Below are 15,183 nucleotides of genomic sequence, written 5' to 3' on the forward strand. Positions count from 1 at the left end.
CGTTTGGTTTATTTTTAAAATGACAACCATTAGTTTATTATGCTTTGGCTAAGAGCCTACAAAGATAACGGCTAGCAATTTTATTAAAAAAAATTCTAGGGACGTTATGCACATGATGATGGAGCATAAAACTGATCTATATTATTTGTAAATAATTTTCATCAACCAAGATCAAATACATACTTCATAAGTGTACTAAAAGATATTGCTATTTACATCATAGCGGCTACCATTGTTCTTGGACAGGCATAAAAAAAAAAAAAATCAATGATCTTGGGACAGAGAAGGAGACGCTGATGTTGCTCCAGTTTTCTCTTGAAGCAACGGCATGGTGCTTAACCTTTCAACATTTGATACTTGATGTCCACTGTCTTCATCAGATCTATCCACACTATGCAAAAATATCCCTGACATAATATCCATGAATACAGCACATTCAAAAACCTTTAGAAGTTTTGAGAATTAGACCTTTTAAGAACTGATAACGATTACAAAATTTCAATAGTTCATCTTGACTTTTAAGATAATAGACAAGTTACTTTTTATCTGACCTAGTAACATCCATAACAGGTATAATTTAAAGATTGTAATATGCTTTCATTTTAATCTGAGTTGGGTTGGACATGATTTTAAGGGTGAATTAGTAGTGGAATTTGAACTCTTTATTGAGTTTTTAGTGTTATCTCTATGTTATAACTTTAAAATAAACTGACGTACACTGATTTTGATATCTTAATATACCAAAATCATTCTTGCTCTGACAAGTATGTGTAAAAGAAAATTACAAACAAGGACTCTAATGTTGTAAATCAATAAGAAATTTCCGTGGTGACTTACCAATGAACCATATTCCAGCTGCTAGAAACAATATTGATGTTAGAATCAATGCTGTCGTTCTCCAGTTGTTAATGCTATCCTGCATTATCATTATGTATGAACAACCATTTGAATCTTATATATCACATCACAATACATTCTGTGACCTGTAAATGTCTCTGTCCGTCCCTCCCTTTGGTAAGTAATGGACACAACATTTACGGCGTAATTTGAATGAGAACAGTGGAACTTTGGGGATGAATTTTAAGCCATGTTGGGCTTAAAATAAATAGTTTTGACTTCTTCAGTTTACATGCAAAAGCATAATTTCTTATCATAAGCAAGCATTTGGCTTAAAAGCTGACTATTTTCTTTTTATAACAAACAAATTTTATGCACCCGATTTCGCATTATGTACTTGTTTGACATTTTTTTCTCACAAACTAAGACAGCATGTGTGTAAAAGTCCCAATTTCCACCAAAACACTAAGAACTTAAAAGTGTTAGCAATGGCACTACAAGTAACCGTTTGCAAAAGAATAACCTGCAGAACTCCAACAAGAGGTGAGGAAGGTACATCTCCAAAGATATGAATTGCAACAGTAGACATAGCCATAGATAGAGGCCTCAAACTTGGTTTAACACAACGTAGACATACGTAATTCACAGGACCCTGAAAAGAAAATTGCAAGCAAACATTTAGCGCTAAACTTCCAACATTTGATCTGGTTCCAAAATGGTCTCTAAGGAACAATAATGTATTAGTTATAGTGATCACATTTCATTCTAACTCATATAGCAGAAGTCAAGAATTTTCTAAGCTAGGCATGCTGTACAAACACAGTAGTTACTTGTTAGTACCATACTACGATTAAAATATTTTCTTTCAAATTTCAGGTTAAAATTAAGATAAAATTCAAATGACAACAAACAGCAGGATGCCTCCTTGTTCTTGAGAGCAAGTATGCATGTATTTTCCCAAATGTATAAGTAATTTTACTTAAAAACACATAACTATCCATCAAGAATTTAATTTGGCAACATCAATGTAACAAAAAAGTCATTTCCTAAAATATTCATAGATAGTAATTGATAAGCATGTAAAAACGATACTGTTTCAATATAAAGAGAGATTCCTTGCATAGAACGGAAATACCTGAGTGGCAAAAATAAGAAGTTCACCAATAGAGAATAGAGCAAGGAAGCCATACATGCTTCTGAATAAGAAAGCACCAAAACAAAATGCTGCACCAATAAATGTAGTCGTTGAGAGAAGCTGCAAAAGGATTGCGTGTTTAGTACAAGAGAACAAGGAGAAATCGAATTACATTAGTGTAGGTTACATTCACTCTTACATTATTCAATACTTTTTTATTTCAAAACTTTATCCTAAAACCTACCATTAGATTAAAGTTCCTTTAATATAGACCACGTTAACAAAAATTTATTAATCTTCTGATACCCAATTCATGTACCTCAAGATTAGCAAAATGTTTACTTTTAAAATATATAAAAATATGAACCATCTGATTATCTTTTTATTGTTATTCAATTTGGAAAATTTTGAATAAATTAGTCACAAGCAATCTAGGTGATATTAGTTATTATTCAATGGTTAGAGTGATAAAAATCACATTGTATATGGAGCAATTCAATCAATTTATGGCTAGTTGGCTACACTTTTAATCTGTTCAGCATAATAGGGCCAATCCAGAGTATTAGTATTATACAACACTTTTTCCAACCCTGTCATGTACAATTTAAGAATCACAAAAACTGCAACCATGATGCTCAAAACTTGTTGTTACACAGGCCTCACGTAAGAGGCTGGTCAATACCCAAGTACCTTAGGTGAAGCAATTTAAACAAAACATCCTTGACATTAAAGTCTTAATATTTCAAATGGTAGCCTCCAATTAAGGTAGCATCTAGTTAGTGAGGATACATAATCCAAATGCAGGAAAGTTTATTGACAATAGATCGGCATAAAGTGATTCATCATACTAAAAAATGAGGCCATTCATTGGGGATGGTTTATAGGTCATCAAATTCACACAAATACGGTGTTAATTGGGTCCATGTAAGTTATCAAAGACCATATGGCACAAGAAACCATGACCCTAAACATAATTGGCCTGTCCCAACTGGAACATGCACTCATAGTCTATTACCATAATCTGGTCTTAATGACTTTTATATAATAACATGTATAAGATTACGTATTATTATAAGGAACACTGAAGTAAAATAGTTTGCAGGAAAGAAATAATGAATATAAATACCAACTTTAAATGCATTTGATAAGGTGTTATTCATATAATCCAGAACAAAGCCTCCAGCTAAAGTGCCGACTATTCCACATACAATTGTAACTCCTCCAAATATCAAATCTGCATCAGCCTACCAAAGCAATCCAACTTTAATATTACAGTAATACACACTATGTCATACATGGAAAGTGTATTTTCTGTCTATAAGGCGTGATTGGATGAAGCAAATTCTCACCATGTGATATATATTATAGCCAGCTTTGGGCCCCCAATACGAGTAAGCACCTATGACAAAGTTGTACGCTATGTAACCTGAAAATACCCAAAGTAAAACAATATGACTGCTAAAAATAAAATTATAGGATATTAATATATGAAAGTTCACAAGGATGCAAGCTATCCACATTGCAGTCTTTGAGTTGAATCTCCCAACAAAATATGGTAAATATTACGAAACACAGTAAATGAATAGAGTAGTTGGTGGGAGAAGAATTACCCATAACATTGATAACATAGACCTTATCAAGCAAAAGTGCTTTCATGTCTTTCAAAAATCTTGAAAACTTCTCATTAATTAGGGTTGCAGATTTTGACCTAAGGGGAGAATCAATCAGATAGAATGTTCAATATTTTCAGACACTAAATGATAGATGCCAAACAGTAAAAGATACAATAAATCAATAATGAGAAAAAAACAACTATTTCAGAAGGTAAGTGTTCTCTGAATCAGAGTAAGTGCTTACTTGGAATGATGGTCTGAGCTTTTATCTCTATGCTCTGCTTTTAAGGACAGTGTCTCATCTTTACCATGGGAAGCCTCCATAACTTTGAATCAAACAAGTGAATTTTATTAAGGCTAAAATAAAGAGACATTGTTAATTAGAAACCACTAACCAGCCAACAATTCGGAAAGCTAAATTTTCAGTGCATTGCAATATATTAGAGGCGATGTGAATATTAGCTACCAGCTCTACCTCCTATTTGAACCAAAACGAAAAGAATATTACTTCCCACAAAATAGGATTTGAAGGGTGGTGATGGAATAGACAATGCAAACATGGACGCTTTTAAGCATTATAAAAAAATTGTAGATTTTGTTCATATCCGTTAAATATCTTTCTTAAAAAGTAAAACTTCTAATCTCCCAGTTGATTTAAATAACAGGAAAAACTGAAAGAAAGCTGGAAAAGAAACAAGCCTAGTTTTACACAGAACATTAATCTGAAAATGTGTTACATAACCAAGGTTTTTTACAATATAAATTGGATTTTTTATTTACTCAGATATAGGAAGAGACAATAACATGTGATATAGAGAAATATTTAGCAGAAGCATAAAGATTCCTCTCCTTAATCTGCATGGAGTCTCTTCCCTCTAGATAGTTTCGTTTTTGTTCTCTTCTAGTTGTTCTACTATGTTTTATCTTATATTAATGCTCTTGTAAATTTTGCATTGTAGCTTAAAAGTATTATTAAAAATAAAATAAAAATGCTATTTATATATGTCAAATGGAGAAATCTCCATTATAGAGTTATGCATGTATTGTTATTTATTAAAGATAAGCTGTGCCTCTCCTCAACTTCCTTTACAATATTTCGCTTTCTTCTTAGTATAATATTTACCAAATTTCCTATCTATTTGGGCCTGAGACAGATTTATATTTTGGGTTTTATTAGATACTTTGAAAAAGAGTGTGTTTAGTAGTGCATAATTCTTAGATACCTTGAACTACATCCTCAATTCCTTCGGGTGTCGGTCCCTGTTCTGAACCAGCAGGAACAAAACCTGATCCAGAAGTAGTTTAGAGATGAAACATAGTAGTAGGGGTTCACAAGGAATCTATGCAAAACAAAAGTGAACCTCTCAATTGTAAAGGCTTCATAAAGAATCCAGAAATAGCAAATGGAACCATCAGAAAAGACTCTACCCAGAATGCATAACGCCAGCCAAAATGACTTCCAACCTGTTAATAAACACATGATGAAATCAGAAGTAAAACACTCTGGTTGTTTCTGTAGTTCTGAGTATCTAAAGGGGGATTCCCTCACTTGCAATCTTATGTTCTCTTTGATTAAAAGGCCAATGTTTTGCTTCTAATGTAAATAAATGAAAGGGAAGGAAGAAATTTACTATTCCAAATTAATTATAATGCAGTTCCTACTCGTAGCAAAAATATGTTTTCAACCTACTTACAGTTTTAAACTCAACTTTGTTAAGTTTCGCGTTTTTAAGATTTAGAAAGAAAACTGTGCTGCCATCCTATATTCAAATTCCAGGGAAATAAGTCTACAAATAAAAATTGGAATAATGAAACTGTACATTTCCACTAAACACACGTGTTAAAATTAGTATTTAATAGTGGTACAAAAATCGGACATCGACATACCAGACCACCGTAGACATAGCCAAGTGCATATCCTGATGGTATACACATATAAAATATTGCAAGCCATGCTGTTTTCTGATACATAAACCCAATATGAGAAAAGGTTCTTCAACAAGGAAATAAAAAATCAATCAATCATAATGAAAAATGACATTCCAACCACCAAGAAGGATTCAGTTTTCTAATACTACATCTTTAAGAAAACATAGCACAGTTTAGGCAGATCATGTGACTGCACTGATTAGAGCTAATATTCTTTATGAATGATTAATAGCACTAAGTATCAGTAAAAGTGTTAAAGTCTGATTAGTATACAGTACTAATTTTAAGGTTCTCAACAACATTGGAGCAGTCTTACTTTCATTTATGTAGTCTCTCACCAGGCTTAATTAGGTTCTTGACGTTAGTAATATAAAGGTATTTAGAAAATTATGGTTTTGCTCTAAAAGGTCAGCAGCCAACCCACTGACAGCTTAATAAATTAAAAGAAATAGTTTCTGAATTTTAACTTCAAGAATCTAATCCAAATCATCACTGGATGAAGCAAACAACAATCTACTACACAGGGTAATTGTTTATGATCCCCCAGACCAGTAGATACTGTATGTTAAGATCAAATCATACTTGCAGATTGATCTTCAACCCACCCAAACTTCCACAAATCCATTGCTTTACAGTCTAATAAAAGGAGACATTTGAAAGCTTTATATTGAGCATAACAGAGTGACAGAGTAGACATTCTTCAAATCTGAATTCCAGGGGAAAGAAAGAAACCTGAGTAACAGGGGCATTGTCATCAATAAAAGGTGCTGCAAGGCTTATAAATGAAGCCTCACCAACGCCAACTAGCCTATAAAGAATATTGAAAGCATAAGAGAAAAATATAAGAAATTATGTCACTGTTTAACTACACAACCAAAATTGCATAACTTCAAAAATAAAGGAATTAGACTACTTACATGCGGCAGAGTGAAATGGACCAGAAATTAAAAGAAAAACCACAACATAGGGTTGCAAGTGTCCAAACTGATAATCCAATTCCTATAAGTCTAAATGGATTTACACTGCAAAATATAATAGTTGTGTTAGGATTAATATTTAATCTAATAAAAGTTATTATAAATCACAACAACCATGCAGTACATGTACAAGGCAATGATAGGCTAGAAATTCTTGTTTTGGAACAGTAATGTTTGTAAAAACAAAAGAACTTTACTTATTAAATTGTTCTAGATGCACGATCTCATTGATTTTAAAATTTGAAAGTCATAACCATGATGATTGTCCTGGCTACATATTAAATTGTACATAAAGAAAGACAATTTGAAATTCAATGCAGCACATCTATGTGGTTCAAAAGCTGGTTCAACATTCAGAATTTGTCATTTACAATTCTTCTTCAGAAGCATTAATGGGTTGAATATTTAAGGTTAATAAAGTACAGCAGTTAGAGTATTCAACTAATTGCAAGATAACCATTTTTACCTCTTTGCTAGAGAAGCAAATATTGGAGAAGCCACAAGAAGTCCAACCATAAAAGCAGAAGATAAAACTCCATCTTCAAAATTGTTCAAGTTAAAATCCCCTCTGCACAAAAGAAGAAAAATATATAGACAAAAACTACTATATTTGGCAAAATCTTGTCATATTATGTGAGAACTGTCTTTTAGTATATATGGCAAAATCTTGTCTTCGTTTTGAATCAGCTTATATCTTTGGAGTTTCATATATCAAGAATAATTTGATGGTTCGTTTTTATGATTCATTGAATTAATAATAATCTCCCAAACCTCCTCCTTCACAACCCCATTTTTGGTTTCTCTTCTCCCTCCCCTTTTCATTTATCATTTCTACTCTACTCTATGAGAATCTCTGACTTTGAAAGGGGAAACATCAACAAACCCCGTTCTAAAAATTGGAATAAACCCAAGAATTTGAAAGTGTAATAAAAGTTAAATGCCAAGCAGCGAGAGAAATGATCTTCTTGAGTATATCTTACTGTATTCCAGAACCAGAAGAGCAACTACTACCCTCAGTGCACGTTCCCCTACTTCCGTTAACACCATTGCTTGCTATGGCACCTCGATCCACGTAGTTTAACAAGTTAATCACACAAAATATTGCAAGTAGCCTACAAAACAAGATAAAAGAGATAAAGTAATCAAAATACAAAACATAGTCAAAGAACACAAAACATTTCATAAGAACGAAAATTTGGTCTCCACCACCACCACCAAAGAAAAGATGAAAAATCAAAAAGACCCAGAATTGCTTACAACTTTTCTTCCCATACCCACATAACCAAAACTGAGAAAGACTGAAGTTTTCTGACCTTTACTAGCACGGATCCTAGTGGGGGAAAGGAAACAGAAAAGGAGAATTACATTTACCTTTTGGGTGTAAACCATGAACTTGTGGGAATCATGGAGGAGATTCGAGGCTCCATAGGCTCAGGTGAAGGCTTTGGTTTCACTTGAGAGTGGTCATCTTGTTGTAGTACTTTGAGACACAACACTTGAACTAAAATTTAATATAGTTGAATGGTAGTTAACCTGTCTGAACTTCAGAGGTTCTTTACCTTTCCTTCTTCTTAAGCTATGTCAGTTTTTTCTCTCCTACATTTTTCAAAACAGTGAATTGATTCTCATTCTTCCTTTCTTTTAGTTTTTCACAAAAGAATCCGGGGATTATTGCCTCGTCTAAACCTTTTACTTTGACTTTCTTCGGAAATAATTATGCTACTCTGGATTATTTATGCCTTAGTTGTAATTTTGATTCCTGGTCACATCCATTATCTTCTTCTACCTTTTTCTTTTCCTTGTGTTTATTTTAGCTAAAATGAACACTCAAAATTGAGAGAAGCCAGAAAAAAAAAATACAGCAATTCATATATTAAACTCTTAACTAATTTATTATATGAATTTTTGGATAACAAATCTATTCTATACAATTTCCATATTTTTTTCAATTAAACTAAATACTCTTAACATTCAATCTTGTAGAGACTACTTAAAGTAATTAGTAAAAATGAATTCTTTCAATATCTTTAGATTTATTCACTAAAAATAAGTGAGAAATCGGCTTCTAACTGATAAATTATTGTACAGTTGATGATTAGTTCTTTTTTGAACTGAAAAGCTTGTTTATTGAATTAAAAAGTTTTGATCAAATATAACCAATATAATAATTAGTAACTATAAAATGACATAAAAAAATATCATTATATAACTTCTATTACATCGATGAAATTTGTGTTTCCAAATAAAAAATATATTATTGCGTAATTATAATTTTAAATTTTTAATAATAGTTAAATTTTTTAACACTTTTAACTACTTTTAAAAATTCTACATTTTTTGTATTTCAATAATTTATCTTGTTTAGATGAGATTTGATCTAATAAATATTGATCAAATTTATTTCTTTAATTTCTTAATTTAAATTAATGTTACACTGAATTCTTCTTTTAATATTTAATAAAAACATTTCTAAATTCAAATTATAAAATTAAATATTTTTTAATTTAAAATATAACAATATAAAAATTAAATTTAATAAATATTGAGATATTTCATATTATGTTATGTCTATAAACTTAAAACAATTATTAATAAGTAAAACAAAACTATAGACAATAAAAAAATATTAAAATATAATAAATAGTAATGAAATAAATTATGAAAACTTATAAAAACTCTTAAAATAAACTATTTTGAGATTCTTATTAAACAATTATGTATTACTAAAATTAACTTATAAGCTAGTAAGTAACTTATTTGACTTAATAAAGACACTCTTAGTTTATTAATGTATTTGATTTCCTTAATCATTTATTAACTTTCACTGTATTTTATTATTTAGATTTCAATACTTTTATTTTAAAAAGATTTGTAGTTAAAATAATTACTTCTCATGATTTTTTGTATAAATTAAAACAATATTATTTATTGGATAGAACAATACTTACCTTGTTTAATACGCCACAAACTAAAAAATCATGAGAAATAAATTGTAAATTGTGCTAACCAAAATATAGGTTAAAAGAAAAAAGATTGTAACGTCTGCTAAGATGTTATAAAGTATAAAATCCAAAATAATTAATCTCACCCAAATTTATTTGTGGCCAAATTGAGGTTTCAAATTTTGTTATCGACATTCAAACTGACTTCAAGTTGATCGGCCACGCATCTTCAAATTTTCTTATTGTACCCCTCCATGTAATGAATCTTAATGACCTAAAATATATATATTTTCTAGAATATATTAAAAAGTTTTTAAATTAAAACACTTGAGAAACATTATAGAAAAAATATATCGGAATGAAGATTCTTAAATTGATACACTCAAGAAAAAGAGAAACTAGTCTTTACTTATAAATTAATAGTTACAGCAAGTACATTATACTTTATTTTTAAGTGAGATAACTATAATATAGCTTAAAAAAGATTAACTTGTTCATTAATATATGTGTAAACATCCAAACTAATGACTTTTGTCTACCAAAGTAAACATTGCTCGATTTAAATAAAATATAAACTATTTTTTTATTTAGTTTGATTTAAAAGAAACACTTGATTTTAATTATAATACAATTTAAATATTTTTTTTATTTTCATTTATCAATTTCTGATAAAAACTAGTAGTTTGAAGAATGAGGTTTGCAACCACGTATATATACTAATATGTTAAACAATGGGATTTAAGCCTAATTAAGTTTCACAAACCAGCTTATCATAATAAGTTTTGCATCTACATCTAAATTTGTCTTATATTTAATTAATGTGGACTTCCGACATAAAATTTAAATGCATTTATATTAATTAGAGATATTGGTTTGGAATACTTGATGGCTGCTTTCCTTGCCCCCAATGGAACAAATCATAGAAAGGGAAAGACAATTAAACGAAGAATAAAGTAAATTGAAATGAAAAATTTGCAACTTTAATTCATCTCACGAATCACGATACACTTAATATTACATAATTCTTGTGCAGACATGTATCATTCACTAATGACAGTTACGTTAAAATCAGGTAAACTCCCAACATATAACGAATGTCCTCTAAATGTTTAATGCAATTACATATTTACAGCGTCAACTTAACACTAGCGGTTAAACTTGTACAATTTTCTGTATGATCTCATATATATATATATATATATATATATATATATATATATATATATATATATATATATATATATACACACACACACACACGCATACATATAAGCCCCATTTTGAACAACCACAATGCACAACTTCTGATCCACATTATAACGAATGTTAAATCAGATGATTTCATATGACCTACAAACATTATAAAATTAGCCAAATCTGAGCTTACAAAATTGTCAGACTTTACACACTTAATATTTGAACATATTTTAGATATTATAATTCACCCAAACGAGAAATTATAATCCGCTGCTTACTGAAAAAATGTCAGTTAGGCTCTTTAACATAAAAGTAAGATCCTTAAGGCATGGAGTATCACCAAAGGGTAACAATTCCAAAATATAGAAATACACTTCATTATTTGCATACTTTAGAACAGCCTAAAAATCTTTCCCACATATCAAATAACATTAATTGTCACCCAAACACAAATGGACACGTTAGAATGTTGCACAGCAGAGGAATAAAGAATAAAGGTTCAAATCATCAAATCACTATTTAATTATGTGACATTGTTATTTTGTCATCACTTTTATGAACTTCACTCGCAACATAAGCACACCACATATTATTTTACTGATAGATATTAAATACTAAAGCAGTCATGTCCAAACCGCACACTCAATTTTACCGAGAACTGGCTGGTACAAATTTCAACGAAATGCTATTGACACAATGGCGTTCGTCAGTGGGTGTTGGAAATCCTTCACCTTTAAAAACGTGACCTAGATGTCCCCCACAAGCAGCACAGGTTATTTCTGTCCTCATCCCATCAGGGTCCGCCTGTTGATGATACGTCACAATGTTAACAATTTTGTATACATTCCTTCATACAGTTTAAGATACTTGTTAACAATTCAATACAAAATTAGTTTTAAATATAGAGTAAAGCTTTTCCAACATTAAAGCACAAAAACATTGATGTAGTTCCGTAGGTACTAATAGTACTATTGTCCAATTAGAGTTGAAGTTTTATGTCTGTAATACTACACATAATAATTTGTATTAAAAGTAAGCATATATTGCCAGAATGAAACTCAAATTTTGTGTATGTTTTGCCTTGTATTTAAATCCTACTTTTCATTTTCTACATTTCTTAATAGGTGTTCTTAATTAGGCACTTGTTGAAAAAGGCTGTTATGATAATACAACTATACTAACTTACATTGCGATTTATGGCCCCGGGAAGACCCTCATAGAAGGCTGGCCAGCCACAACCAGAATTGAATTTTGTGATGGACTTGTAGAGAGGAGTCCCACAACCAGCACAGTTGTAAACTCCCTCACCATAGAACTTGTCATACTCTCCAGTTCCAGGGAACCTGCATCAGATCAAAACATTTTCTTACAACAGAAACATAATTTCCAATCTTGAATGAAACTAGTTACCATCTTCAAACTAACTCTGTTGCCATGGACTTTGTTGCTAAGAAAATCAAGAACCACCAAAAATTCGGTGCAGACTCAAAATTACTCAGATTTGTCCATTCCAAGCATTATTCTCTCCCCTCGTTTTTTTCTCTGTGCATCTCTAAGCATTCATTCAAAGTGCCAGACTCACATATGGGAAATTAGTCACAGCATTTCTTGTGAGGGTGTTATCACAGCCAGGACCACAAGCATATAGACAACATACTAATGAACGTATCTAAGAGGAGATTACATTGTAGCCCTCGACCCAGCTGTAATACTATAAGTTACGGTCGCCAGTGATAGTTAAAAGACATTTACTGTTAGTTAAGTTTGTTAACTAGAGTTTTGACAGATTTACAAGTATAAGAAGATCAAATATTGTATCATGAAATCAGTTAATGTAATATCAATCTCTCTCCACTCAACTGTCTCTTTCAAGATGTACTTCAATGAGCTAGGACAACCTATTACTAACAATCCCTCTTATTACTGTGATCATAAAAACTAAGCACTAAGATTACAAATTTAAACAACTGTCCGCAACCACAACAGAAGCCATATTTGTTCACAATCTTCCATAATAACAAACATCTCGACTGCAACTTAAAATCTTGATCACACTTTCAAAGGATTAACCTTTAGCATGCGCAATAACTCGGCATATACCTTACATGATCCAGGAGTAAGTGAATTTGTGAAATCAAACCTTCCCAATTTAGACTTACTTGGATAAACTTTTATGTGAGCCCTTATAAGAGAAAGAAAAAAGGAGTAAAGAAGTAAAATGCATTTAACTTCAGCATAAAGGTAAAATCAACTTACACACTTCAATCTTTGGTGGAGCTAAAAGAAAACATCTTCACACAAGTCAGGTAAAGTTGATTCGGTATAATGCCAAAAACTCAATTTATTTTACTTTCTTTTTTCTTGTCCTATCCATGTTTAGAGAGAAGTTTATCCAAACAGCTTTTAATAAAAAAAAAAAATGTATTTTCATGACTTCATTTCATTCTTGAATTTTGGAATAGAGGGAAATCCCGGGAAAGAAAGTCAAGATTCGGAGAAACTTGACATACCCATTAATTGTTTGACTCGATTTCAACGTTCGAGAAGCTTAATCGGTAAAAAAGAGAAGACATAATGGTTCTTACTCGGTGCCCTTTTGCCTGAGAATGCGAAACTGATCAGGGGAAAGAATTGCCTGCCACTCTTCCTCGGATTTTTGGAGTGAACCAGGTGCGGCCATGGCGACAATCCCACCTCGAAAACGACGTTTGGGTTGGAGAGAGGGTGAGGCGAAAATTGAAAGTGTGGGAGAAGGAATGGGGTTTGGGTAGGAGAAAGATGTGGTGGGAGGAGAAGAAAGGAGAAAATTTGAGAAAATAGGTTTGGAACAGATTGGAGTTGAAGAGGTTCTCAGAATGGTGAAGGTCATGGCTATGCTGTTGTGTTCACTGGGTCACCTTCAACTTCTACATTATCCCTATTTATTCGCCTTTTTTTCCTGTGTGCTCGGTGGCTGCATAATTTTCAATTGGATTTTTTCACTCTCAAAATTTCTAGTAAATTCTGTTTAGAAAATCTGCCTCCTAAACTCGTGGAACACGCTTGTTTTAAACTTACTTTATTCTTGTCAATGTCTTTCCTCCCCTATATAGTATAACAAATGTATCTCGAGCAAGATTCTCTATTTTTCACGAATCAATACTTTTGTTATATTTTCTATTGATTATCTTATCTTTATTTTATTTTATCTTATTTATTTTTCTCTTAATAAAATGTTGGATTGACTATTTATTATTAGGTTAAAAGTTATAATCATTAGTTATAGTGTAACTCTTTTTGTTTAAGAATATAATAATTTAAGTGTTACAATTCAATTATGACCTGACCCATTTAATCTAATTGATATCATATGCAATCATCTCTCCTTCGACCATTATCTTATTATAAATCTTACTCTTACATTGTGACTTACCCCAGAGTCCACTTTTTTTACTGAATTTTTTTCGTGTTATTCTTTGTTGAACATTAAAACCATATTATTTTGGTATTTTAAGAATAATTTTAATATATTTTAAAATTAAAAAATTAATGACCATCAATTTAATTTGAAGACACAACATAAGAACATAAAAAGATCAGTAGAATCCAAACTCCTTAGTCCACCTGCTAAGGGACAATTGTACAACCTGCAGCATAAAACATTTAACTAAATTCCTCCGTCTTAAGAGTTTAAAAATATTATGAAATTTTTTAAATTTTAAAATGGTTAAATACGTTATTGATGCTTCAACTTTTAGTGAAAAATAGAATTAGTATCTTTTTATAACGTTAAATGTAACGTCCCATTTAATTAATAATCTAAATTAAAGGAAACGTCACGATGATAAAAGCATAACAACGCGGTTCTGGGGTCCTTAATATCACCCCTACAAAACTAGGCACACCACGATGCCGATAAAGGAAAGCGGAATACAAACACATCGTAGAATGAAGCGTAGCAATACGGAAAGAAATACATGGGCCGTGGCCCTAAATAACACGAGGACAGACTCCAGCCCAGATGGCTAAGCTACTGGATCACCGCTCCCTTGCTGACCACGAGGAACTCGCCCATCTGCTCCCATCAACCCAAGTTGATGATCATCGCAATAAGAATAGCCACATACATCACAAACATACAACAAAACGGGTAAGCTAGAGCTAACAACATGCATCATGCAGTCAAACATACTTTCATCATTTCATATCCACATAGCAACCAAACATGTTATGACTCTTCATCCATTACACTACGACTCGACTCGACTCATCCGGATACGTATAACTTGGTCGGATTCAGCGGATGCTTGCACTTGTGTGGGTACCCCTGCTCGAACCTGAGCTGCTCGATCCTGAGCCATGTATTACCAGTGTTACTATAAATCAAATCTCTCCCACCACAAGGTTAGCCCTTAATGAGTTTCAGGCCTCCTGCTACTCCCACCACAAGAGTCAGTCCGCTCTAAGTGAGACTAACTGACTCCTCGGAGCGTCAGGATGCAACCTTACCTTGAATCCTTACCTAGTTATACAGATGGGGCACCACCATGAACACCCACTAACAGGGGCCATGG

The 15,183-nt window shown here is 31.9% G+C and overlaps 2 protein-coding genes across 2 annotated transcripts; both read right to left on the minus strand.

Annotated features, from left to right (window-relative positions):
• Positions 1-119: 119 nt before the first annotated feature.
• Positions 120-8,191, minus strand: LOC114187761 (probable sphingolipid transporter spinster homolog 2). Its single transcript, XM_028076117.1, has 16 exons — positions 7,863-8,191; positions 7,472-7,603; positions 6,958-7,059; positions 6,432-6,536; positions 6,247-6,322; positions 5,473-5,547; positions 4,947-5,049; positions 4,809-4,871; positions 3,830-3,911; positions 3,583-3,680; positions 3,322-3,398; positions 3,103-3,216; positions 1,973-2,092; positions 1,361-1,489; positions 838-916; positions 120-407 (listed from the first exon to the last, which is right to left on the minus strand). The coding sequence occupies exons 1-16, from the start codon at positions 7,916-7,918 to the stop codon at positions 265-267; spliced, it is 1,554 nt and encodes a 517-aa protein (XP_027931918.1). The 5' UTR covers positions 7,919-8,191; the 3' UTR covers positions 120-264.
• Positions 8,192-10,991: 2,800 nt separating this feature from the next.
• On the minus strand, positions 10,992-13,597 carry LOC114186539 (peptide methionine sulfoxide reductase B5-like). The gene is made up of 3 exons (XM_028074474.1): positions 13,216-13,597; positions 11,817-11,973; positions 10,992-11,434 (listed from the first exon to the last, which is right to left on the minus strand). The coding sequence occupies exons 1-3, from the start codon at positions 13,497-13,499 to the stop codon at positions 11,279-11,281; spliced, it is 597 nt and encodes a 198-aa protein (XP_027930275.1). The 5' UTR covers positions 13,500-13,597; the 3' UTR covers positions 10,992-11,278.
• Between the last annotated feature and the right edge of the window lie 1,586 nt (positions 13,598-15,183).

The sequence above is a fragment of the Vigna unguiculata genome, chromosome 6, assembly GCF_004118075.2.
Source record: "Vigna unguiculata cultivar IT97K-499-35 chromosome 6, ASM411807v1, whole genome shotgun sequence".
Classification (NCBI taxonomy): Eukaryota; Viridiplantae; Streptophyta; class Magnoliopsida; order Fabales; family Fabaceae; genus Vigna; species Vigna unguiculata.